This window comes from Seriola dumerili, unplaced genomic scaffold, assembly GCF_002260705.1.
Source record: "Seriola dumerili isolate Sdu_G_001 unplaced genomic scaffold, Sdu_1.0 BDQW01000331.1, whole genome shotgun sequence".
In the NCBI taxonomy this organism is placed as follows: Eukaryota; Metazoa; Chordata; class Actinopteri; order Carangiformes; family Carangidae; genus Seriola; species Seriola dumerili.
This window is the reverse complement of record NW_019174586.1, coordinates 2248104-2275072: the sequence shown is the minus strand read 5'-3', so window position 1 is coordinate 2275072 and position 26969 is coordinate 2248104. Positions and strand designations below refer to the sequence as shown.

General features: G+C 40.5%; 2 protein-coding genes across 5 annotated transcripts; one reads left to right on the top strand and one right to left on the bottom strand.

Annotated features, from left to right (window-relative positions):
- The first annotated feature begins 1630 nt into the window (after nucleotides 1-1630).
- Nucleotides 1631-10454, top strand: LOC111232472 (zinc finger protein ubi-d4-like). 4 transcript variants are annotated; one of them, XM_022760015.1, is made up of 11 exons: nucleotides 1631-1663; nucleotides 3462-3622; nucleotides 3998-4105; nucleotides 4352-4545; nucleotides 5001-5093; nucleotides 5572-5656; nucleotides 6152-6286; nucleotides 6937-7068; nucleotides 7342-7454; nucleotides 8299-8380; nucleotides 9043-10454. In XM_022760015.1, exons 1-11 carry the CDS (start codon nucleotides 1632-1634, stop codon nucleotides 9126-9128), a joined length of 1221 nt encoding a protein of 406 aa, XP_022615736.1. In that variant the 5' UTR covers nucleotide 1631; the 3' UTR covers nucleotides 9129-10454. The 4 variants fall into 4 exon arrangements, with proteins under 4 accessions (XP_022615736.1, XP_022615735.1, XP_022615738.1 ...); XM_022760014.1 differs by having other exon boundaries at nucleotides 4349-4545; XM_022760016.1 differs by having other exon boundaries at nucleotides 1645-1663; nucleotides 3441-3622; nucleotides 4349-4545.
- A 3108-nt stretch (nucleotides 10455-13562) lies between these two features.
- Nucleotides 13563-26579, bottom strand: LOC111232559 (sodium/potassium/calcium exchanger 3-like). The gene is made up of 17 exons (XM_022760135.1): nucleotides 26471-26579; nucleotides 26056-26154; nucleotides 23657-23733; nucleotides 23462-23536; nucleotides 22422-22506; nucleotides 21380-21483; nucleotides 21091-21165; nucleotides 20871-20896; nucleotides 20710-20763; nucleotides 20463-20599; nucleotides 19944-20113; nucleotides 18449-18713; nucleotides 16685-16851; nucleotides 16474-16588; nucleotides 15528-15640; nucleotides 14714-14779; nucleotides 13563-14415 (listed from the first exon to the last, which is right to left on the bottom strand). Exons 1-17 carry the CDS (start codon nucleotides 26577-26579, stop codon nucleotides 14305-14307), a joined length of 1848 nt encoding a protein of 615 aa, XP_022615856.1. The 3' UTR covers nucleotides 13563-14304.
- Nucleotides 26580-26969: the final 390 nt, after the last annotated feature.

Sequence of the window (26969 nt, the reverse complement as noted above, 5' to 3'; positions counted from 1 at the left end):
CTGCCTAATGCTAATCCCTAATGCTCCTATTACCACTGGGACCATTTTGGATTTAATCTTCCACATCCAGTTGCTCCTTCAGCCCCTGGTACTTTTTGATGTTCATGTGTTCCTTCTTACAAGTGTTGCTGTCAGTTGGGATTGCCACAGCTATCACCCTCTTCTGCTCCTTGTCAACCACAATGTCTGATTGGTTAGTTTGGTTGTGGATGTTGCTCCTCTGCATACATTGCATGTAACGCCTCTCGTTGGGCCTGCTGTGGTAGTAGTACTCCATCAGTTCAGTATTATCTGTTGCAGTCCATGAGTGTTGTTCCAGTAGGCCACTTCTCATTAATATGGCCTAATCCCCCTGAAATTAATTTGGACGTCCTGAGGGAGGCCTTGGACTATAAGCCTGCGGATGCTTACTGAAAGCTACAAAAAAATATTACAAGTCTTAAAAGCATGTAACAGGCTGGTGGACAACAAAAGCAGTGCTGCACAATCTCACCCCCTTTCTCTGACACTAAATTTCTCACCTGGTATGTATGCCTAGAGTCTCTACCAGCTCAGTCCTACAGTTGAGGTCATAGGACCACACCCACAATACATTTAGTAAATATATTTGCAATTTAACATTATCAATATTTACATACACACAGCACAAATAACTATTGCCTTATACAGGATAAATAAGATAGCCATAATAAACTCAAGAAATACCAAACAAACGTAACCCTCCTTCTCTCCTCCTTGACAACTTGGTTCAGCCTAACAAGGTAATTGACATTAGCTGAAGTACTGTGGATGCAGTCTCATGTCTGCGCTGCATGAAAACACGCCCCCGGAATTAGACCTCAAAAAGAGAGTCAAGGCCAGAGGTGTTATGTTTTTAGGTTGTCTGTCTGTCTGTATGTACATACTTAGTAATGCCTTGAGGGAACTTCTTTGAATTTGGCAAAAACATTCACTTGGACTCAAGGATGAACTGATTAGATTTTGATGGTCAGAGGTCAAAGGTCAAGGTCACTGTGACCTCACAAAACACGTTTTTGGCCATAACTCACAAATTCATACTCAGATTATGACACAATTTAACTCAAATGTCTATGAGGATAAAATGACATTTTATATCCAAATGGTCAACTTCACTGTGATATCATATTGTTCTGAAGACAAAATCTCTGGCTATTATTCAATGCTGTAACTCAAGGAGAGGAGATTGTGACCATATTTCCTGCAACTTGGCTGGTTGGCAGAAGCATACGACCCCATTTGTTCTGTTTTATTTTTAATAACTCTTAAAAATATTCAAGCACAAACACCTTTCTGGCATATTACACAATACAATTATACAATGCTTAAAGATGTATGTATGTTGATACAGTAGTGTCACACAATAAACCAAAAAAAGGCACACACACACACACACACACACGCACACGCACACACACACACACACATATATATATATATATATATATATATATATATATATGTTAGTCCCATCATGTTAAAAAAGGCCGCAGTGTGTGGTGTGGCGCACCGCTCCAGCAGTGTCGTGCAACAGAAACTGTGCACTGCACGTTTTCACCGAGGGAGGCAGTAACGCTCACTGACGTCACTTCACACAACCGCAATAAGCAAATATGGCGGCGGCCGTCGACAGTGTTGTGAAAGTGTAAGTTTACCTTTATTTATTGTAAGAGTAAAACGAGCAGCCACGCAGAGGTGAATATATAATAGATCAAACATCATGTTACTGCTGAATGCATAAGGCTATAAACATCGTATCCTCAATGCTGAATACAATAACTGTCCCAAGAGAATAACGTTATCCACTGAGCTAAGGTTAGCCTGTTAGCTGTGGGACAATATAAATGAGCCGAATCCATTGTGGAGATGTGTTTTAACTACTGCTCATCAATAACTTAGACAGTCAGGGGTGTGTTTAAGGTGGCGCCACACATCGTATCACCTAACTGTTGCTAGTCAGATGAAGGAGAGTTAATTTTCCAGTAAGCTGTCAGCTTGGCGGGCGCTTTGTTGTGGCGAGGAGCTTGCTAACAATCAACCTTTTGTTCTGGCATCCCTCCGTCGGTACTGTTAGTGTTAGGTGATATAATGAAGTATCCTGATATTGAATAAAGAGATTGAACAGTCTGTGAACAGTACAATGACTAATGCGACAAACTGGTTCGAGAGTGAAGACGAAAATAGATAGTGTATTTTTGAGGAAAGACACTCAATCGTGTGCCATAGTCTTTATTCATTTTAATTAACGTTGCACCGAAGATGGCTGCCATATTCGGATTATGTTAAAAAAAAAAAAACATAATTTGCTGGAAGTGAGAATTGTGAAATACAGTGTATGCGAACTGTGCATTATGCAAGCAAAGTATCAGTAGGTTGTCCAGTAGAGCCATCTTCAGTGATTACATTGCTCCTTTGTGGTGCACTTCTACAAACACCAGTTGGTGTGATCACATTGTTAGTGTAGTGTTGATTATTGCAGGATAGTGTGGCTCTACGAACCACATAATCATTCAAGAAAATGTGTGTTTTAATGTAAAAAATTGTCTTATTGTGAATGTGTCCTTTGTTTTGTAACTCTGGTGTGCACAAACATGTTGATAGACTCTAACTGGTAAATTGATCAGGTTGATATTAGCTTATTGCAGATAAATAAGAAGAAATTGGTGTAGAAATATTTCATAGGTAAAAGCATTTTTGTAGTATGACAGAAAAATGTTTCTCTTCGTTCATACCTTGGTCCCAGGTCTTTAAAAACCAAATGGAAAGGATTTTGATAAAATAATTTTCATGTTCTTCTTCATGAGGACGATGGTCTTAAGGGAGTTGAAAGCCAGTAAGTGGCTAGTAATGTATCAAAGTACTTTTCACAAGGTCAAGATTGAACATTGGCACTTAAATTTTAAGGGATTGTTATCTTTGTAGTCATTGCAGTAGAGCTGCAATGACTACTTGATTAACAGAAAAATAAAAGTCAACTATTTTGATAACCAGTCGATTGTTTAAAGTCCTTTTTTGAGAAAATGTGTCAAAATTCTCAAATTTCAATTTCTCAAATGTGAATTTATGGTTTCCTTAGATTTCTGTGAAAAAAAGTCAGTACGATTTGGACTGGTAACCAGACAATACATCTCATTTAAAGAAGTCACATTGGGCTTTGGGAATTTGGGATGGACATTTTCACAAGTTATGCACATTATAGATTAATGGATAGTAAAAATAATCGCCCTGGTAATATTATCTGTTGGAAAACCATGTTAAGAGTAAAAAGTGTGGCAAGAGAGAATTGATTACATAAGTGTATGGATGCATATACATTTAGAGATACTATGTGTATTTCTCATTTTACCTCTGTTTAATTTGCAGTATTTATCCAGCAATGATTATTAACAGTCTGTCCCAATGTGTGTTATTTGACCTGTCAGTGTCCAACTTACACATTTCAGGCTGGGAGAGCAATACTACAGAGATGCCATGGAGCAGTGTCATAGTTACAATGCTCGTCTTTGTGCTGAGCGCAGCATCCTCATGCCTTTCCTGGACTCTCAGACTGGGGTAGCCCAGTCCAACTGTTACATCTGGATGGAGAAGAGACACCGGAGCGCAGGTATAGAATTAGAATGATAATTCAACATGATCATTAAATTGACTTTCAGTTCAGCTATATCATGATGATATAGTCAAACCGTGTTATCATTTTACAAAAGAAGTGAGGGAAATTTTTGTTTTATGTGATTTAAAAAAAAAAACAAACAAACAAAAAAACTTTTGTACTCATTGTAATGTAGATCAATATTGGAAAAATAGTTAATATAATTACACGACTGTAATTTGTAGCATACCATCTATAGAGAAGGCACACCATACAAAGCACAGAAAGAGCCATTATTTTCACAGTTATATGTGCCACAAATCAAACCAAAACTCAGTTCACCTGTTTTTTTGTCTTTTTTTCCATTTGTACTGTTCTGTGTCACATTAGGCGTAGCTCCAGGGCAGCTGTACACTTACCCAGCCCGTCGCTGGAGGAAGAAACGGCGTTCTCATCCCCCTGAGGACCCCCGGTTGGCTTTTCCTCCTCTCAAAGCCGGTATGATATCTGATAGAATAACTCTTCCATCACAAAAACAGTCAAAGGCCTGGGTGTCATTCATGCTGGTCGACTTAACCAGTAAAATTTTGTAGATATTCAGTATTTAGTAAGTATCTGTTTATATTGAACATTTGTGAATAGGAGCCTGTGTTGTGATAATTAATTTGTTATGTTTGGATGTCTTTTTCTGTGTTCATGTCATGTCTGTGCATGCATTACTGTTGTGCTTGGTGTGTGCAGCAGATTTGGAGCTGGGTCTGAAGCGTGATGCATTGGGGGCGGTGGATGGCAGCAGTCTGGAGGCCCTGCTGAAAGGGGAGCCCCTCGACAGGAGGAGCGGCGCGTCGGACCTCCGCGGCCCTGAGGATGACACAGCCACTGTGGAACCTCCTGCCACGTCGACGGCCACTCACACGTCCTCTGGGCGCATCCGCAAGGTCAGACTCAAAGCTGGCTGGACCGTTTTGTTTTTTTTTTAAACAGTCATTCTAAAAGTATTTCATTTAATGACGCAGGTCCTTTTGTGTGGTGAATTGATACTAGAGCACAGGATACTGCATATTAACAGGTTTAGGTTGTTTAATGATTGTTTGCTTTAATGATGCAGCTTCAGTTTGAGATTTTTCTTTTTAAAATGACTGCTTGCAGAAGTTTTTACCCCAGTGTTTTAATTTCCGCATACTGTCTATTCCACTGCAACATAATGATAGCCATGTTCTTAAACCTCCCTGATTTCTCCATTTTGAAGTCAGTCATCGTCAGAGGAACCTGTAGCATGGCTGACGTCTTCCTCAAATCTATCCTTGTGTCAAACTCTCAATGCTGGCTCAAAAGTAAGGAAGGGTTCATACTTTCAGTGCAATGTGACCTAATCCAGACAGTTTCACTGCAGAGAGTCCTGGACCATGATGACTACTTGGATGACCTGGACGATGAAGACTTTGAAGACGAGACACCCAAGAGGCGAGGCAAAAGCAAGTCCAAGGTGTGTGCCGTGTCTTATTCTGCAGTCCCTAAGGGATCCCAGAGGATCAGTGTGTGTGTTTGTGTGTGGAGGAGTGAAAATACAACAATGGTTAGTTTCAGTGTAGGAACCAAATTTCTTGTCTGTTCACATGTTCACAGAAAACATGTCATTTTTCAAGCAAAAATGCCAAATGTTTGGTGGTTCCAGGTTTTCAGATGCAATAATTTGCTATTTTCTTGGTCTTACAGACATAAACAAGACATTTAATGACATCACCTTGTTTTCTGATCAAATCACACCAAACAATTAATCGAAAAAATAAAATGCAGATGATAAAAAGACTGTACCTGTGTATTTGATCGACATCCTCATCATAGCCTTTCTGTACTTGGTTCATATCTAATGTTCTTTGTTGAATTTTAAGTGTTACACAAAAATGAAAAGGTGAATTGTTTCAGTAGCACTTTCTGTGTCAACTGTTTAATGGGTTCTGCAGGGTCGCAGTGACAAGAATGGCAAGAAGAAAACGGAGGCTGCAGCTGCAGCGCTGGAGGAGAGGGACAAACCTTACGCCTGCGACAGTGAGTAGAAGCTTCCTTTGTAATGCCCGTGTGTGTGTCATGCATGTCAGCAAGTGAGGCTTTTGCTTTTCCCCCTGAAAGACAAAAACGAGCCTTCTGCCATGCATGGTATGATCTTAAAGACCCCATCTGGAACTAAATTCACGACATAAAAAATTGAAAAAGTTGCCCGACTGGATGCGTTTTTTTGTTTTTTAAATTTTTTTATTTTTTTTTTATTTTTTTATTTTTTTTCTGAGATGCTGCTCGGTGTGTGCTATGTAACTTCCTGCTGGCCGTAGTTCACTGTGCAAATGCTCACCTCCGCTATATGAGTTTGATATAAGTCTGAACATTTGTGAAATTTTTATTTTTTTTTTTTAATTATTTAAAAAATCCGGTTTGGGGTGATGAACGGCACAGTTTTGTGGTTCCATCTTGGGCCTTTTTGGACGGTACTTAGAATTAGCCGCCTTTACTATAACACTTTTGTATGACCGTGTGTGTGTGTGTCAGTCTGTGGGAAGCGCTACAAGAACCGTCCTGGCCTGAGCTACCACTATACACACTCTCACCTGGCCGAGGAGGAGGGCGAGGACCGCGAAGAGATCGAGGCACCACCCACTCCTCGCCAGCCTGAGGAACAGAAGAGTGAGTCACTCTCTAGTACTGAGAGAGGGGCGGAGAGAGAGGGGAGGGAGGTTTGGTTGCATGCCATGTAGCATGTGTGTGTTTGCTCAAGGGAAGTCTCTCTCTCATTCTTTTTTTTCCCCCCACTCTTTTCATTTTTTGATTTTCATACTGATTTTGAATCCCAACTCGGGGATTAGAGTCCATACTCCTGACTAAAACATGCTTGCACAGTCAGGATTCCTGGCATTTTTTTCAGCATATCATCCATCTTTTTTTCTTTTTTTTTTCTTTTTTTTTTTTTTTTTTTTACCCCAACATATCCATCGCATTGTTTTCTTTTGTGCACGCGACACCGTGTTAGCAAATACATTCAACAAGTGTGTTTTGTCAGTTGTCAGTCATTCATTAGTTTGGATCATGATTCAATGCATCATCAGCCAGTTACTGATAAATGGGGGTGTTGTTGGCAGACATGAACAGGTTTGTACTTTAAAATTTGAAATATTTGATTTGTAAACTTTATTATAATACAATTAAACAGCGACTCTCCAGTTTTGACATGTTCATCTGGAAAAAGACAGATGGATATTTAACTGGTCTTCGTTGATAGTTTAGAATGATAGTTCTAGTGTGCACTGAAAGGTTTCTTCACTCACTTTCCTGCTCAGCTACTAAGAAGGGTCCTAATGGGCTGGCGCTGCCCAACGATTACTGTGACTTCTGTCTGGGAGACTCCACCTTAAACCAGAAGACTGGCCAATCAGAGGAGCTGGTATCCTGCTCAGACTGTGGACGTTCAGGTATGAACTTTTAATGTCTCTTATCATTAACTATCATTAACAAGGCTATCTGCGGTAACATTGGCTTGGGTTACTGGAATGTAAGCGCTCCAGATAAACACACTAGTTGAGCAATTCTTACCCCTTTTTTGTTGTCATTTTAGCTTTGGAAAGTCTAGACTCTTTGTTACTGAATATCACTCTCACTGCAGCTCCATGCACATTGTTTCAACTGCTTGACAGATCTGCTGCGCTTGTTACAGATGTTATTCTTGTGCTCTCTCCTTCCTGCAGGCCACCCGACATGCCTGCAGTTCACACCTGTGATGATGGCGGCAGTGAAAACCTACCGCTGGCAGTGCATTGAGTGCAAGTGTTGCAACGTTTGCGGCACCTCGGAGAATGATGTGAGCCCTTTTGCATTATTCCCAACAAATGTGTTTCCCAAAAAAATCATGTTGTAGTGGTGACAGGCTGCTTCTATGGAAATTTAAGTTAAACAAAAAATTATATTAGCCCAGCTAACCTGAAGAAAACATTGTTATTTTTTAAAGGATCTCTCTGTTGCCCTGTTTACATGTGTCATGTGGTCCAAAGCTTTAAAAATATCAAAACTGGGTGCCCCGGTGGCTCACCTGGTGGAGCGTGTGCCACTTGGGCTCAGTCCTTGCTGCGGTGGACTCAAGAGACTCGAACCCGGGCCCTTTGCTGCATGTCATCCCCTCTCTCTCTCTCCCCAGCTTTTCATGTCTCTCTCAGACTGTCCCTATCCCAATAGAGGCAAAAAAAAAACCTGCCAAACCCTCCCCCCCCAAAGAAAAAATAATGGACATCAAGATGACAATATCATCAACAACAAAAATCAATACACATGATGCACAAATATAGATATACAAAGAAAGCAATAACACAAAAACATGAGCCTAATTGGATATGCCAAATATTGCCCTAACATATCCCATTGTAAGATCTTCTTCCTTGATATTGGACTACCTCCTCCCTACCTTCATAAAACTACACCCAGAACGTCTCACACCAAAGAAACAGCCCATTCAAATATAGTTGAATTGAGGTGAAAATGAAATGTGTACACTTAAGAATAAAATGAACTGATGAACCATTATGGTAAATGTCACTTGCACTGCACCTATCAGCCTGAGTTTTCAGATGATGGTTGGTGGAAAATTCGTGGTCGGTTTTCTCCTCTTGTCTAATCAGTAGACTGAACTTGTTGACTTTGTTTTTTCATAGGACCAGCTGCTGTTCTGTGATGACTGTGATCGAGGCTACCACATGTACTGTTTAACCCCTCCCATGACTGAACCGCCCGAGGGTAAGCTGACAATGAACACGTGCATGTTCTTGTATATCCTCATTGCTGGGTTAAAGGTCGGTCCCATGACATTGACTTCCACCCATTATATCCAAGGTCAACTTCATCACCCAATGCCTTGGGTCTGAGCTTTACTCCTCATCCTATAATCATTTGTTTAGAGAGCTCTCAGAAATCTTCACAGCACTGCATAACCGTTACCACATAAATGCATCCTTTAGAGGCCCACTGTGCACGGGTAGTTTCCCAAGCAACAGCTGCAATGTTATAACATTTGGTTTTGATACTGCAGTAAGGAAACAGAGCCTTAGTTGATGTGTTAAATTTTAAGCAAGGGATCGTGGCTTTTGAAAAAAGAAATTTTAAAAAGATCACCATGTTTTTTTTGTTTTGTTTTTTTGCTTAGTTCTCCACTTAAAAACAGCAATACTGATACATAATGACCAAAATATAGTAAACATGATAATTACTTAAATTGAAGGAGGGAGTTCCAAGCCAAGTTGTGAACATTTATAGTTAAACATTAATAAATATACTACATGTAACATTTATAGTTGTAGAGAAAGAAAGTTAGACTTAAAGTTAAAATTAATTTGGTGCTTGATGTATTTCTACACCTGCGGTTCTTGATTCTCGTCTCACTGTGCTTGTATGTTTTCCAGGGAGCTGGAGCTGCCACCTGTGCCTGGCTCTACTGAAGGACAAAGCCTCCATATACCAGCAGAACCAGAGCTCTGCCCCCGAGTGACATCACATCAGCAAGTTGCACCCCCTCAGCACCGGGACCCAAACCCCGATCAAAAACGTCAGACCTCCTCTCAGTTCGGAGCTCCAGGCTCTGTCCGGATGTAGCTGAGCCGGATTGCAGATCAGCTTTAGAAGTCTTCATATCTACAGCGACAATGGGGGGACTCAAACCAAAACAGACCTCACATCAGTCAACATGGGGATCAAACCATCACTACCAACCTGCCTGCAAAGTCTCTGAGGCTTGCCGTCAAACACATACACATTACACTGTTACACAACACACACTAGATACAGAGAGCATGCAGTAACCATAGTAACTGCTGTCTCTATGGCAGCTCCCAGGAGCAAACGGATTAGCATCACACGCTAATTATCTGCACCCTGTCACACTCAAAGACACAGTGTGGACTGTCGAGACAACACAGTCTTTTTTTTTTCTGCCAAATTATCTATTTTTACTCCCTGAATGTGGGAAAAAGAAAACTTCACCATGTATATGGTCTAAGAATATTATTATTATTATTATTATCATTATTATTATTGTTATTGTTCTAGTGGACATTTGTAGTGGCATTTGTCTGTGTACTTTTGTCTGATCCATTGCATCGATTATCTTTTGAAGAGGTTTCTCTGAGGGAAGCCGGTCAGTGCCAAGGTCCATCATCGTATGAAATACACAACAGTGACCCACAGAGCTTATCATAATCACTCAAAGTATCGTGTTTCATTTCAAATCAGTAGGACAAAGACTATGGCTTTGACTTGTTAAGCTGTTAGCACAAATCTTTGGCCTTGCTACTTTAGGGTTGCACCAAAACTAACTTTTCATCACTGATTCTGTTACGGGATAGATTAGTTACTTTTAATCAAACACTATATAACTGAGCATGTACTGTAGGTTGGGCTCATGAGATGAACACTTTTAGTATAATGTAATTTTAAGTGGTATTTCTCCATCAGACAGAACTAACATTCTCTTATTTTGAAAAACCTGTGTCAGATAATACTGTTGTTATTGGGGAAACTGATAGCAGCTCCATATTTTAGTCTACTCTAAGTCCAAACTAGTAACCATAAAGGTGCATCCGTTTCTCAAAGATGTTTTTGTGGTAGCTTTTTAGAAACCGTTTGGCAGTGGCATCGTCCTTCTCAAGTGATTGTAAACAGCTGCTGTCAAACCGATGACAGAATCATTGACAGACCGTAGCTGCTTTTATCATTTGTCACACTGAGGCAGATTTGCATGCAGACTGCACCTGTATGAATGCACACACACTCACATCACAAGTGTTTTTTTTTGTTTTGTTTTGTTTTTTTTGTTGTATTGTTTGTATTTTTTTTTTTTTTTTTTTTTTTTTACATTTTATATTACCTGATAATCCATTGGTATTGGGAGTTTTTTCTAGTAGAATTTTGTAAAGTCTATCGTATAGCAAACACTTAAAGTATATAGCTCCTAATGCATTCTATGTACTGTATTGACTTTTTCTATTTTTGTTATGACTGTGACATGTTTGAATTTATTTGATTATTCTGATATGTCAGACCTCCATTATGAGTATTTGTAAAATGATGTACTTTGTTGTACTATTTTTATTTTTACATTTCTTTGGTATTGAAGCCAATTTAGCCTGACTGAAATAAAAATCACTTTGAATTACGTGTCCACTGTTTTTGCTTTAAATACATATTTACTAGTATATTTAAAGAGAAATTTAAAGAACATGTAATATATGTTGATATATGTTTTGATCTGCTGTGCATGGTTATGGTGTCCTGCTTTAAATACGTTGTGTTGTTGACTTGTGTCCCTTTAGTCTTTATTGTTGGTGCATGTAAACCACAAAATCCCAGTTCCATACTTCATACTCATTTAATGCAAGCTTTGAGTATATGGTGTATTCATACTGGAAAAGTGACAAAATCGCATCAAGAAATGGAGGAGCTACTTATAGCTGTAAAATGTTCAGAGAGAAGTTAGGAAAACAAACAAAAAGCATTAAATCTTTTGAAAAAAATTTTGATTTCTCTGAAGTTTAATTTACAGATGTTAATCCAAAATCGTTTGGATTGACATGTTAACACACTCCATGTGTGTTAACATGTCGACAAAAGGGTCAAGTAAGTTGATTGTTTAGAAGTAGTAGAAGTAGATATTACATACACTACAAAGTACAATTAGTGTGGATTTGGGACACTGCAGAAGATCTACTGGTATAATAATAATAATAATAATAATAATAATAATAAACTTCATTTGTATAGCACCTTTCATACAAGAAATGTAGCACAAAGTGCTTTACAAAAAAAGAGACATGCACCAAGTGCTTAACATGAAAAGAAAAGACATAAAATGAACATAAAACATTGTTAAAAGCTCTGATCTGAAATGAGGCAGGTTGTCTGCCTGTGTGCGCTGTCCTTCGTGCTTATCCAGACGTTCTTGTTTGTGTATAGCATCCCAAGGGCATGACGTAGGTTGGCACCTAGTAGTCTGGATCCAGTGATGTTTGGATGAACACTGTCTGGTTTAAAGCGTCCTTTACAGATCCAGAAGATATTGTAGTTGTAATAAACTTTATCCCATGGTTGAGGCAAGTCTTATGTCAGCCATGTATTAAGGCCAAGGAGTCTGCTGAAGGATTCAATTCCTTTCCCAAGAGTTAAAATTGGACCAGAAATGTGAACATGTTGCAGCTGAGATTCACTAAATTTTTCCAGTAGTAGGGAAAAGTCTTTTCTTCAGAGCCAGTTTTCAGCCAGTCTTGTCTAAGGATCCAGTGTGGATAACATTGTTCATATTGCTTAGGTGTGTGGAGATGATAGCTGTTAACAGATCACTGACAGATGTGTCAGTCGTGATTAGATTTTTAGTCTTTGCCATTTATACATGCTTAGTTATTGAGTCCCCAATCAAAATTAGTGTCTGGCTCAGGTGTGAAGTTCACGGCATGTCTTCTGGCCCTCGGCCTAGGAGTGGTTTTGGGGGCTTTTTCTCGAGTTTTCTTCAAGCTTATAAGCGGTGTTCAACATGATTGGCCACGTTACTCCTGACATTCGGCTTAGCGTTGATTTCGAGCTATTTCTTGGATTTTGTTTATCCTTGATGCTAGTATTATTAATTTCAGCATCGTTAATATTGTTCAGAGGATCGTGCCTGTTGTGTAATGAGAGTTCAGGTGGTGGAGTGAGCGTTGGTGCTCTCCTATTTGATGTCCTGCTGGATTTCCCTCTGTCGCGGACGACGTCAGACCAAGGTCCTGGCTGGAGTTGATGTTTTCGGTCTAGCTCCGGTGCGGTGCCAGTATGAGGCATCAGGGAAGGCTGGTCTGGGAGCCTCCGCAGCTATAGCCCAGTGGCATTAGGACATATCCAGGGGAGAGTGTCAGTTAAGTCCTCTCACGTATGTGATAGAGCGTTTCAATCTTCTTCTGGAGCTCAGTTATCCTCTCAATCAGTCGTTCACAGTCCGAGCAGCTCACCGATTTTGCAGGGTTTGCCATATGTTGTCTTTTGCCAATGGGACTCTTTTCCGTGTCCCAGGTCCCAGAAGTAATCTTTCGTCCCGTTCAGCGAATCCACTATAGACGTTTTCGTTAACGCTGGTATAGACGGTAAAAATAGCTCTCTTTGGAAAAGTAGCCGATAGGAAGTTAGAAAATGCAAGCGCAAAGCATATAGAAAACAGAGGAAAACACGTCTGCACTATTCCTGGGCCACAAAAGATCCAGTGTGAGCTGTAACAGGCCTGCTGTTTCTGCTTGGCTCTCTTGTTCCAGCTGATCATCATTTAAATCAGTGGGCTGGCTGCTTGAACTGGCAGTGATCTGTGTTCAGAACATGGACAGCTCCCTTCAAACAGTCAGCTGAGCACTGAAGAGCTGTCTCTGGTGCTGAAGTGATGCAGGTCAACAGACTCTGCACTGACTTATTCTTGTGTTACTTGTGTTCCACTATTGCACTATTGGCCTCCACTGTTTATTTTTTGTATAATATTCAACATAAATGTTAATTCAACGCCCAGACTTGCCATGGAAACATGATGTCATTATGTAAAGGGCATGTTTGTAAGTGCTTGCAGCAAGTTTCGTGTCAGTTGATTGAAGATTGGCAGTAAGTGTTATTTTGTAAGTCCTGCATGTTTTTTTTTTCTTTATTTTGGTGATTTAATAAATGACAAATTTTGCATCCTCCCCCATTCACAAAACTCAGCCAAACTCTATTGAAAATGTTGAAATTTAGATAACTTGATTATGACTTTTCTCCAATTCTTGTCACATTTGTTAACTTTAAGTAAAAGAAAATTCAAAACATAGGTTCATTCATTTTCAGCAGCAGTTTGAATGAGCATTTATCTGTGGCTTGTTAAAAGCAGAAGAGAAACCTCACAGAACAAAGTGTTTTATTGCACTCAACAAACATACACGCAAGGACTTTCTCCAAACACAGACATTCAAAAACACCTTGTAGCATACAGTCGCCTTTGTTCCAGCAACAAAACATGACCTCTGTGCTGAGAATCTTTTAGGAAAGGGAGGTGGGGGTGGGGGTGGGAGATACATTATGAACAAGGCCAAGACAACAGTGGCTTAGTGCAATTATCCGGAGCGTGATGATCAGCCATGCGATGCCATTTACAGCTACAGACACAAAGGCGTAATGAAATCCTGACATTAAACTTTACATAAAGTAACTGCACAGACTGAGAAGCAACTATATAAACTTACATGTATAATCATCTGGTCGTTGAGGTTACTTATGGCAGTCATAAAGTAATAACAGGTAAACTAACACACTTTGGGATTCCTTATACAATATTCTTGGTTTCAGAATACAAATTCAATACTTTATAAATTTGTTGTGAGACAGTGCATTATCAGTTGGGTTTGATTTCATAAAATCTGGGCTGGAAGTGTTCGGTACAAAACTATGTAAAATACTCGTTTATCAAAGGTAAACAATGTTGCTTTCAGGCAGTCGGTGTTGCATTAACACTGCTCAAACATGTACAGCCACCGTGAAATGAAATGAAAATTCGTCTGCCCACACGTATAATTAATAATGGCAGCAGTGAGGGTGGAAAACAAGTTCGACCACTTCTTTAAATCTGGGCGTTTGACCATACAGGTGTGTCCTTTTGTGTGACTGCAAGTGTGTGTGTGTGTGTGTGTCCTTTACAGCCTCTCAAATCCGACGGAGCAGAGGAGGAAGATGGCGTAGAGCAGCATGAGACTGAGTCCCAGCCTGCGGTCCAACCTCCAGCGGTTCAGATGGACACAAAGCACCTGAGGAGAGACAGACCGAAAAAGAGAGAGAGGTTCTGTTCTCACAGCTGCAGCCAAAATTAATACAAGTCAAACTCAATTTCCTGTTGCACTGCCCTAAATATAATCTCAAATAGGAAAAAACTATTTCTCTGGGTCTAAAAACAGAATCCAGCGCTCTCAGGCCATAGATGATGAAAAACAGGCAGCTGATGTTGGTTTAGACTTTGTGTAATCATGCCACCATCTAAGAAACAATTAGATTAATCTAATTTTAACAACACAGGACAGTTCCGGTGTTGAACAGAGATCAACTCACAGTAAGTGCGACTGAGGCCAACAGCAGAATCACTGAGTACACCAGGCCTTTGCTGTTGATTGTCACCTAAAAACACAAAAAACATCATCATCATTTTAGTGATCAGTTCCATCTTACAATGTTCATTCAGTTTATTCCAGGTGTTGTTTTATACTTAAATGCAGTAATTTACTTTATTTTGGCCACTGACTACATTCACATATGCTTCTAACACAGACAGACGTGGCCTCATTTCTTCTTTGAAATGCTGAACAATATTTAGATTTAACATTTTTACAATGTTTTACAGTAACATTCATAAAACTGCAATAACTGATATTTTTTTCTCCTTTGAGGCAAGACCAAGTTGGGAACACATGTCATCATCTTTTAAGTTGATATGGTGAGCCTGTTAGCAAACTGTTGCTTATTTACACATCCAGTAACGTTACTCATTTGGAGTTGTTTGTGCCCTTGTGATGAATCTAAGTCCAGTATTCCCTCTCTTTTAGTTCTGTTTTTGGTCTCTACCACCTCCTGAGGGAAATATCTGGCTCTTTTGTGGTTAAGGCTCCACTATGTTCACCAGCCAACCATTCAAAACATGTTGACTCTATAAATGTAAAGGATGAAGCGACACCATGGAAACAGCAGTTGACAAAACAATCTCAGCATATGATTTGAATCTTAACCACTAGGTCATTGGATGCCTCACCAAAACAGTTTATGTTATAGTCTTAAAAGGTTCCTAACCCTGAACATGTGCAGGATATCTCTATATTTTCATTCTTGTCAGCTGTTTAAGATTTTAGGTAGAGAGAACAGCTGGTGTTACCACTGATCCATAGCTGACTATGAGAGTCCTCAGCGCCCAGGGGAAGCCCAGGCCCAGCAGCACATCAAAGATATTACTGCCAATGGTGTTAGACACGGCCATGTCACCCATCCCTGCAACATTTGACATACGAAGAAACACAAAGTGGAATCATGTGAAAATATGTAAGCTTTCAGATGAGTTTTTGCATATGTTCACATTCTCATTTTCCATGACTCATTCCACACATAGCTACAAAGGATCATGAATCATGACTGATTTAGTCTGTCCTGTCCTTTTCTTGTGAAACACTTTGTAAACACTGCCTTGTAATTAAGCTTAAGTTATTTTCTTTTCATTTTAATCTATGATATTCATAGTGTAATTATGGGAGAGAACATACAGTCATTTTTTTACTCTTCATGCTTAGATACAGAGTAGTGGAAGGATGTTAATTTTTTTTGTGAAACTCAAGCAAATGGGAATTGATAAAAGGTGTTATGATGTAGAAAACACCCCACATACTTAATTTCCATTCAGATGTCATTTGGAAAACTAAATTTGAGGAATAATGACCAGAGACTACTGTTGTGTAAATACTGTATGTTATGAAATGTTTTTGGCAGAGAGATCATTTTTGTTTCTGCTTTTTCCAAGTTACTTACATTAAATCAAATAAAAGCCCTAGCGTCATACAAAAGTATTTCAAATGAGTTTGACAAAACAATCTTAACTCAGGGTCTACTTACCAGCTTCTTCCAGAGCTTTCAACTTGCTGATGAGTTGAGATTATATTATTTTTGAGATTCTTTGTGGTCAATATTCTGATTTAGATACATAGCAAACCAAAATGGGAAAACAACCAAAGTCAGCAAATGGTTTTAATCAAGCATGTACACACACACACACACACACACACACACACACACACACACACACACACACACACACACACACACACACACACCTTGTCGGGCAACGATGAGGCTAGCCATACAGTCAGGGACACTCGTGCCGGCTGCCAGAAAAGTGATGCCCATGATGACTTCTGGGATTCCAAGTGTGTAGCTGATTATGGTCACCTGGATAGAAGGAAAGAGGTTGTTTATGTGTGTGTGTGTGTGTGTGTGTGTGTGTGTGTGTGTGTCCAAGCGCTCCTGTGTCCATGCGCTTCGTACCATCCAGACCATGAGGTAGGAGAAGAGGGCTATCCAGAGCGTGGAGGACAGGAAGGTGAGCAGGTACCATCGCTCCCACCGCGGCAGGTTACAGTCGGGGATGGTGCAGTGAAGCAGGACGCTCACAGGCCAGGACAGCAGCCACTTCAGACGCACACACCAGCCATCTGAGAACGTGATGAAAAGACACACAAACACACACACATGCACATACAAGTTTCCCCACCGGGATCATTACAGATTCATCTAAACTAATAAATTATTCACATGGCACAGCCTGGATGTGTTTGAATCTTGCTGTCGTCCCTCTCTAATTAGCTCCATTAACTGTAAATCCATCTATTATTCTGAAAAACATTGACATTGGGTGAAGCAGGAGTCAATCTTTCATGGTTCTTTTCCAAAGACAATTGTTTGGAGACACACGTTAGTGTGAGTTATGACGACCTACTTGTTGCTACTGGTCCAGAGGTGTCAGTTACAACCTGAGAGATGTTTTAGCTTTATGTAGGTATTTGACACATGAAAGAGTGTGGCAGTAGTTTGTTTTGTTAAAACAGCCATAAGAAAACATCTTTATTGACAGAACATTTTCCTTGTGAAAATGACTTGTGTTTATGCTGATCTCCTTTTTCCTGATCCTCTCCCAATCTTTGTGCCTTTGCAATGATATTCCCCTGACTAAAATGGGAAGCAACATGTTCCTCCAAGACAGATGTTTCCATTGGAGGAAACGTACTACTTATTTTACCACTTGGTCTAACTATTTTTCAAGCAATTTTGTATCAAGAGTCACATTTGTCTGCCTAATGTACTCGTCTATCCAATAGGACATTTCCACCACAAGGAATTTTCCCAGGGGAGCCAGAGCCTAGTGGGAAACTCAAGATCTTTATCTGCATTTTGACCAAAGACTAAATTTAGATCCGGGTGCCAAAAATGTCCCTGTCATAGCGGAGTCATTCATTACATCACCTCAGCATCTGTCTGTGGCCTAATTTGCCTTACCTTCATGGTTCTTCAGATGCAGTGGAAACAGGAATGGGCAAAAATAACTTTAAACTTGTAGTTTAGTTGCTTTTGTTCCATGGTTGCTGAAACTACTGAATCAAAACAAGGGTTGGGGTATACTCAAAACTAGAGATGCGATAGTGCTAAAAATACAGGGACAATGGTGCATATTTTTAGATAGTCTCTCCTGGGAGACATTCATCGTGTTGTACTTCATTGTGATAGAAATAGACGCGTAGAGAAAGAAAAAGGAGGATCTAGAGAGAGAAGTTAAAACTTTGGCTCTTTTCTCACCTATGCACAGATGGAGAGTCATGTCCTGGAGAGGTTGTGAATGCCAGATTGCTGATTTTGAAAAGCTACAGATAATGATCGGACCCCTCACGCCTTATAAGACATTTGAAAGGCATGGGGGTGGGGGGGTGGGAGGGGGGGTGAGATCCACGATGCTCTGATCTGATCATCTGACAAACGGATCGGATGGAGTATACTGGCCTCTTAAGAGGGGGCATCTTTTTATGAAGTTGGCCAATAGTTGTCATATCATCAGCATAAGTTTGGGAGGTTCTGTGGTGTAGCTGTTTGGTTGCTAGTTGTTTTTGAGAAATGAAGCAATGAAAATAATAATTTAAATGAGATTCAGGTTAACTGAGGTCAGAAAAACATTACTTCAGTGTGCTCAGAGATTTAATTCAACTAATAAAATGATAGACAAGTGAGACAAGTGAGTGTCTGCTTTCATTATCCACTCACCTGGCAGAATGAAGGGTTTGAATGGAGTGTTCTCCTCTCCTTCCTCTTGCTCTTCCTCCTCCTCCTCTTCTTCTTTAGGCTGTGCTCCCCCACCTGTCTCCCCCCCCATCTCTTTACCCCTCTCCGTCTCTCCCTCCAGCATCTGCCTGTCTCCCTCAGCCACCGTCCCATTCTCCCTCCCCCACGACCCGCTAGCACCCAAACCCTCCTCCCCCGAAGCTCCCCCCTCCTCTGGGCCAACCCGAGCCCGAATCAGCCTCTGCCTCTGTGGGTGGGGAGGGGAGTGGGGTGAAGTCAGAGAAAAGACAGAGGAAAAATGAAAAAAAAAGAAAGAAGAAAACAAAGTGACATGAGAAACACTGCGGCAAGCTTATGGAATAGACTTCATCTGACTGTGGATAACAATATGAGAACTGGCAGGAGGAGTGATTATGCAGCCAGGCATGTCCTCACATTCACTGGAGGGGATTTGGAAGCATTGATCAAGGGGCATGGCACAGAGCAGGGGCAGCATTGGCAGTTGCGATTTAATTTGGCACTGGAAATGGCAAGCACACATGCAGGAGAGCCGAGGGAGTGAGGAAGCAGATTTGGAGATTGAGTTCTTTTCTGCTTTTGTGTCTAGGATAATATTATGCATTAGGCAGCAGTGTGTATGTGTCTGTGTTTGTTTCTTTGTCGGCTTATTACATGGTGTCCATCCAACAACAGCTAACAGGATGGTGTTTGATATGCCAGTACATATCTCCCCAGCTTTCAGCCTATTTACTTGAGATGCACCGGTCCAACGTTTTTCTCTTCCAAGACCTCAATTTAGGATATCTGCCGATGCTGAATACTGATCCTAAACCAGTGCTCTCATTTCCCAAATTTGAAATCTGTAAACTTCACTGTGTGAAACTCACTGGAGGGCTTTCATTATGTAGAGTAACATAAGGGCCAGGGATTGCTATGGCACTGAATCCTGAGCTGGCAGCCTATTATGACTGAATGAATGTAACTGATAGCAGATTTAATTTTATGACATTAACAAAGAAACTGTCTGATCCGCTTAATGTTGGTTAGAATCAGACATGATTGGGGTGTATCACACTGGTAGGATGGCACTTTTCTTCCAACAAGAATAGAGCTAAAGCTTGTTTATGGTAACTTTAAGTGAAGGTAAACTGTTTCACAAAGTGAAATGAAAGAGGCAGGTTCAATTTGTGACCAGTAACAAATGTTTTTCACCCCATTCTGCATAGAAATGACAAGACGAAGACAAATTTTACTCTCACTGTGAACAAATTTACCTTTAGTTGGAGGTATGCCGGTTTAAATGCACCAGAGAAACAAAGTTATTATATTATATTATTATAAGATCTCGGTATCAATTTGACAGTAACATACTGATGTTTAAAATGCTGCACATGCACATTTAAATACCATCCAAAACTAGCCGAAAAAAACAGGGGAACTTGGCGTTATGTGAAGGGTGTGAGCGCTTGCAGTATACCTCATTGATGACCATGCGTCCTGCCATGCGCAGGCGGGTGAAGGGGGGGAAATGCGGGGTGATGAGAAGGCGGAGGCTTGCCTCAGAGAAAGAAAGCTGGTGGGGGTGCAGGTGCAGCAGCTCATCCACCATCACCACCCCTGAGTCCTGACCGGCCACCACGCTTGAGTCTGGGGAAAGTGAGGGGAGATGGATGAATATTACCCGGACATAAAAGCAGAAAGGAGACGATAGTTTCATAAGACACAGGTAGTAAAAGACAAAGTTTGAGAAAGAAGGAGAAAGACACACAGAACAGAGTGACAGAGAGACATAAAATGGAGAAATGGAGAAAAAAAACTTGTCCATCAAAGTGATCTAGTTCTTTGTCAGCCTGTTGAATCCACAGAGGAGCAGAAATGGGTTTGACTGGCAGCCTAAACTGTGTCATTAGGTCTGTTGAACGCAGCTCAGAGACTGAGGGAACTTTCTGATGTTTTCGATGCACACATGCGCACGTACAAACACGAGCTCCTGCACCTGGCTTCAGCGGCACCATGTCGTTGTCACAGTCTCCGACGTTTCCGACAGCAGTCGTCCGTCGCAGACTGCTCAGACACGGCAGACCTGCCCTGCTGCAGTGTCTCTCTACGAGGCTGCACAGAGATCTGTTGAACCTGTACAAACGACAACACACACAAAGATATTGTGGCTTTAGTGTGTGTAGAGGGTGTGGTGGCTTGATACCAACAGGATGCAACTGTGAGAGGAAGAGAAAGAGACTCACTTCATAATGATTATGTAGATTCCATACATAGAGATCAGGATGATGGTCTCCCACCTGAGACATGAACACCACATTCATCTCAATGAAAATCAGCCATCTGATCTAATCTGATATTCAAACAGCAGAGGCTACTGAGTCATAAAGTTTCATTACAGTCTTACCACAGGACTTTTTCATCATAGATGACCTGCAAATAAAATGAAAAATACTTTAATTACAACTCAAAAACTTTTTACATGTCTCATCAAAGGAACATAAAATATTGATTAGATAATGAACAATATATATATATATCTTTCTCCGTCTCACTCACTCTATCTATCTATCTATCTATCTATCTATCTATCTATGTTATAGTTTGACCAGAGGAGGATGTCTCACCAGAATAAGCACCAGTATGGACAAGATGTAGAAAACAGCATCACGAAAAACAGGCCACCAGCTCAGGGTGATGGGCTGGAGAGAATGAACACACATAGTACATTTATATTAGTTTGATCAAGGACGTTGTGGGCCAAAAAGTTTGACTGTTTTTGGTTGTCAGAAAAAAAAAGGAAAAGCCTTCACTAATATTTATCTACATTGATAACTGATAAGTTTCTATTTAGTGATTTGGAAAAGGTCAGGTCAGTGCTCCTTTTAGTTCCTGATTTGAACACAGTGTATGTACCTGTTTAGAAAAGATGCCACAGATGCCGATGATGACCAGGATGTTAAAGACAGCGGATCCCACAATAGTTCCCACGCCCACATCTCCTTTTGTGATAAACACCCCTAAAAACACAGAAAGGTAAAGAACAATAAATCATAAAAACAATGTCACAGTGTTCAATCAATGATGGATTGTATCTTTCTCCCATACAAACTAAGTGAACAAAGTTAACACACAATAGCTCTCCACTCTGACCAGAAATATTGCATTTTTGGTTCATAACCACAGGGGCTGGGTAGATGCGTTTTATCCTGCCTATAGTCACCCCAATACTAATAAAATAGATTATTTTAGTGGCAATATAGTGGAAATATCCTTAAGCCACATGGATTTAGACACAAAGTTTTCATTCTTATAAATCAGAGAAAGACATTTGTTTCCAGAAACATCACCATTTTAATAGACTACATCTTATATCCTCGATCAAGGGGCACTAGAGATGTGTCCGCTTGGTAAGGTAGAAGCTTTTTTTACTGTATCTAGGATAAATCTCCTATATTGTTTAGTTTCTCAGATTTACAAAGCGTGTGCGAGGGTTTCTTTCTTTGTTTCATTTCTGTTTTGAAATACTGTGAACAACATGCTGTGAACAACAAGACTTCTTTAGAAGTCTTTAAGACAACTGACAACTTTTGTCTTATTGATTCATTGTTGTTTTCTACTCAAAATCATTTGTTTCATCTAAGTCTACATTTACTGAAACCCTAATGGCTTTGTAAAAAAACAGAAAAAAATGAAAGCTTGCTGAAGAATCTGGGCTACAAAGTAATTTATATTTAAGCTGACAAACAATAAAGCAACATGAAACATGCTCTCCTTGTTGTCTCTGTTTATGTCTAATGCTTGAAAAGGGCCAATCAGTGCTTCTGCCTATGTACACTTGACTTTTCTGAGTCCTCATCAGGTGAAGATGCATATGATTGCAGGTAAGGAGTAATGATGGAGCAATCATTGGGCTGACACATTGGGGTGAGTAATTGACTAGACAAGCATTACTGACCAATCAAAGAGGTGAAGAGCTCAGGGGCGGAGCTCCCAGCTGCCATAAAGGTTGCCCCAGCAACATCCTGACTGAGCTGAAGGTTCTAGAGGACAGAGGAGTTTAAACAGATTAAAGAGTAGGGCTGGTGATATTATATATTTTTCATATTGCAAACAAATATCACTGTATATCCAAACACTATTGCACTGGCTGACATGTGAATTTATTATGATAAACATGGGCACTGTAGTTTAATATGAGTCAATACCACACACTGCACATAAGGTGCTAAATGTGAATTAATCCACAACTGAAAATAATATCAAACAAATGCACAGTTTACTTCTTTTGAGTGATGTTAAAACTATGGTGCCCAGCTGTTAGGTGGATTCATGCAACCCTGATGGGCATTTTTTGTCAGAGATGTGTCACCTTGCTCGACCAGGGAAACCGTGGCCTCCTCCTGGAGCCATGTTGGATATTGTTGTGCTGTCTTGACTGACAAGCCTTTTAAGTGTCACATGGAGGTCAGGGACATTGTCCGTTGACTGGCAGACTGAGGCGTTGGTTTCCATATTTAAAAAGGAAGACTAGAGATTGTGCTCCAGTTATCGGGGTATCACACTGCTCAGCCTCCATGTGAAAGTACAAAGCATTTCTCTAATACACACATACACACTGATGGTACATCACCAGTACATTTGGAGTTCAGTATCTTGCCCAAGGACACTTCGACATGTGGACTGGAGGAGCCAGGGACGACCCGCTCTACTTCCTGAGCCACAGCTGCCCCTTTGCATGGTTACTGGAGGGGTCATGGGATTTTACCCATACAATCTTCATGTGTTTTGCAGACTTGGAGAGTCCTAGACTAGAGAGACTCATCTCATCTGGCCTAGGAACACCTCGGGATCCCCCAGGATGAGCTGGAAAACACTGTTGGGGAGAGGTACATCTGGACTACCCTGCTTAACCTGTTGACATCATGACCCGACTCCAGATAAGCAGCACAGCATTTTTTTTTTTTAAACCATGGTACATATATCTTTTGTTCATACCTCTGATACTTTTTCCAGTGATGGCACAAAGTAAACATCACACACGATGGCCAGCGCATGAAACATGTAGATAGCCTGTAAAATACAGCAGACACTAAATCGGTCAAGTGAGTTAGTCTTTGAGTTATAATGCAACAAAATGTAGCGTCTCTCATTTCAACTTCTGGCCTTCCTGCCAGCCGAGCTGATACTCACGCACAGAACATGAAGGAGTACTGCTCCCTGCCTCCTCTGCTCCAGAGTAAAGATATCTTCAGGGAACTCATTGATAGCTGAAGAAGAGATGGACAGAGGATAACTTGTTGATAGATGAAATTAGGAGATTTTAAATAATTAAAGCAAGAGACAGCCGACCCTGAGCTACAGCTGAAACAATTAGTCAGTTTCCTGATTGACAGATAACTAATTAGCACTTTGTCCCTCAAATTAATTAATCATAAACTGTCAAGCTACTCAGTTCAGTCAGAGGCACTTGAGTCAAGGAAGTGACCCTTATACACTTGCATGAATATGATTGACTGTTACTAGTCACACCACTGTGATTGAACCAGTTATTACGAATGAAAAAGCTGATGCCAATCAGCTAATATAAGTGCAAAATAGAAAAAGAATAGCAAAACAACTCACACTATGATTTGGTAGTGAGGATTTGCTGCTGTTTCGCTTTGTCACTACTGGCTCCATGTCACTTTTAGGATTGATTTTGACATAATCTTGAAATTATAAATTGATTAATCAATTAGTTGAAGTTTAAATTAATTCATAATGAAAATAATCCGAATTCCAGCTTCATTCAAAAGTTTTTAAACACTTATGGTACTTAAAACTGCACTTAAAAGAGTTGTTGTACCCTTTAAGCTCTCAATTGAGGAACTTATAACAGTTCTAAGGTCAGGTGGTTTGTTGTTACACCTCCTACAAAGTGTCAAAGATGTCAAATCAGTGCACATTTTTAAAAAGCATCTTAAAAGAGCATTTGTTTATTTTGGCTTTTTCTGTTCCATTTAGTTTGTGGATTTTATGTACTTATTCCTCTTTTGTCGTCCTCTTTCTGTTTAAAGCACCTTGTGACTGTTTTGAAAAGTGCCAATGTATAAGTTTGCTTGCTGTTCTTTGTCAGAAGATATTCATGTGACTGTAAACCGAATATATTTGGGCCTTGGAGTGTTGGTCAAACAAAACGAGCAATTTGAAGATATCACCTTTGGCTTTAGGATATTTTTGATTGTCTTTTTTTTGGTCGATAAGGGGAGAAAAATAATCAGCATATTTGTTATTTGCTGCTCACCATTGACCTTCATTCACTTGTGTTTGTGTGTGTGTCACAGTCATGTGACTAAGCCAGTTCAGTTGCATTGTAATTGAGTTTTTCGCCCATTTTCTTGTAAAGCACTCCTTGTGACTGAACACTATCCCTCGTGCCATCTGCACTTTGGTAATAATATTGACATTCTTTCCCACTTCTTATTCATCACAAGCACTCTCTTTCCAACTGTACATACAGTAAGCTCAGACAAATGACACAACTCACTGTGCCATAAAAAACAAACAAAAAAAAAACTAACACAAAAACACTCTTTTATTACAAGCTGCCTTTCAAGTAATTTTCCCTACAAGATTTTCTTTAGTTGTGAGTCAGGACTTATAAAAAGTCCACTGAAGATCAAGATCACAAACAACAGAGTGAAGCAAGTGTGACAAAATTGGATAAGATCCTGTACAGAGGCAACATTGTGCAGTTGCAGCTAACAGTTGCAGTGTTAGCTGTGCAGTTAACACGCATCACATGTAAGGATGGAGACAGAGATATGGTGTGATATTGTGACAACCTGTCACATGATGTTGTTTGGACACCCTGATTAAACAGCATCATTTCATCAACAGCAGTGTTTGAGGCCTTGTATTTCCCAGTGGAAGAAAGCTTTTTCTAGCTCAATATATGTAGCTCCACATACTCTCTGTAATTGGCTACAAACTCTCTTCATCTCAGTATCAGACTTTAAGATGCAGTCACCGTCTCTCTCTTTCAAACAGCCCAACAGATCCAAGCCCACACAAGCGATGAGAGAGCTGCTGATGAGAGGCTACTAATCAGCAGGTCATTAGGACAGGGCACTTTGAACAGCTTCAGATGCACACATCATCCAACCACAAATTCACAATTCAGTTTCCTAGCAACTGGGCCCCTCAAAGACCTAACTGTGTTTAAACATCTAGATATGCAGTTGGAACAAATGAAGGATGAGGTAAACTGGAGAGGAGAGGCTGATCGATGCACGGAGGAGATAGACTTGGATTAAACACATTAATAGAGATGGGACCGCACACTCACACTGCCTTTGCACACAAAGCACGCACGCACACGCGCGCGCACGTACACACGCAAACACACACACACTGCACACTGGGGTGTTACCAAGATCATTGCAGTGACTTTACATCCATTACTGCATGAATATCAAAACCCAAACTTAAATCTATGTTGCTGTTGGTTAAAAAAGGTCTATTTTTCTGTTTTGTGGGGATAAAACAGAGGAAATTCTCTCTCCCCTTTATCATGCGCACGTATTACCACATGGTAAATCACGTCTCACCAGATCTAGAAATACTGTCAGTCTGGTTATCTTCTTTTTGCTGGATGAGCTCTCTCTTGGATAAGACGATGTCACGCTCCACAGTGGGTCGATGGGAGCCTGAAAAGAGGAATTGGCAAAATAAATAGATACTAATGATAAAAATGTTATTATTATACTGTATATCAGTGTCTTTGTGAGATACTGTAAGTTGAGCATAACGCTTACCCAACTTTATGGTATTGCCTTTTTCTACTGTGCCGCTAAAATGCTCGTTCGAGGTTAAAATTACCCATTAATAGGTGTATTATTACCGCAATCTATCATTTGAATAATGTAATGATAATTTGCATAGTTATAAACAACACAGATAAAGGATGAGTTTAACAGAAATAAAATCATAAGTTATATGTTTTTTCTTTTTCTGGAGACGTACCTGTCACATCATTGAGGTGAAAGATCAAGGCGGCTGCGAGCAGACCGACTCCACATAAGCAGACACGCGGGAGGAGCCGCGTCTGCCTCGGTCTCCTCGGCGCCTTCATGCCGCCAGCCCCCGCAGCTCACCGTCTCTCCGCTCAGAACATGTCGCCACTGCCGCCGCTGTCGCTCCTCCTCGCACAGCCAGTCCTTTCCCTTGTTTACTGACTAGAGCAAACCAGCCTGTTGCTCTCGTTTCCTGATTTATTGTCTTTCAGCTGTTCTGGCTTTGGTCCCCATCCACGACACAGGAGGACGTAAAAGAGACTCGGCCTGTCATCAGCATCTCAGCAAGTTACAGTCAGTCAGTCAGTCAGCCAGTCAGCCAGTCAGTCAGCACCAACGAACGCAAGCATCCGCGCCCCCAAGCTTCAGCTCCCGCAGATATGAACAGACAACGAATATCAGTCAGCACCTACAGAATAATGCCCAATAATGCCACCAGTCCACACACC

What these genes read in the sequence shown, in the direction of transcription:
- LOC111232472 (XM_022760014.1), top strand. Translation starts at nt 1,632, where the DNA reads ATGGCGGCGGCCGTCGACAGTGTTGTGAAAGT. An exon ending in GAAGAGACACCGGAGCGCAG is followed by an intron (nt 3,623 to 3,997) that starts GTATAGAATTAG and finishes GTGTCACATTAG; the next exon opens with GCGTAGCTCCAGGGCAGCTG. An exon ending in CATGACTGAACCGCCCGAGG is followed by an intron (nt 8,381 to 9,042) that starts GTAAGCTGACAA and finishes TATGTTTTCCAG; the next exon opens with GGAGCTGGAGCTGCCACCTG.
- LOC111232559 (XM_022760135.1), bottom strand. Translation starts at nt 26,579, where the DNA reads ATGAAGGCGCCGAGGAGACCGAGGCAGACGCGGCTCCTCCCGCGTGTC. An exon ending in TGACAGTATTTCTAGATCTG is followed by an intron (nt 23,734 to 26,055) that starts GTGAGACGTGAT and finishes TCTCTTCTTCAG; the next exon opens with CTATCAATGAGTTCCCTGAA. An exon ending in CATGGTGCCGCTGAAGCCAG is followed by an intron (nt 20,114 to 20,462) that starts GTGCAGGAGCTC and finishes CACTTTCCCCAG; the next exon opens with ACTCAAGCGTGGTGGCCGGT.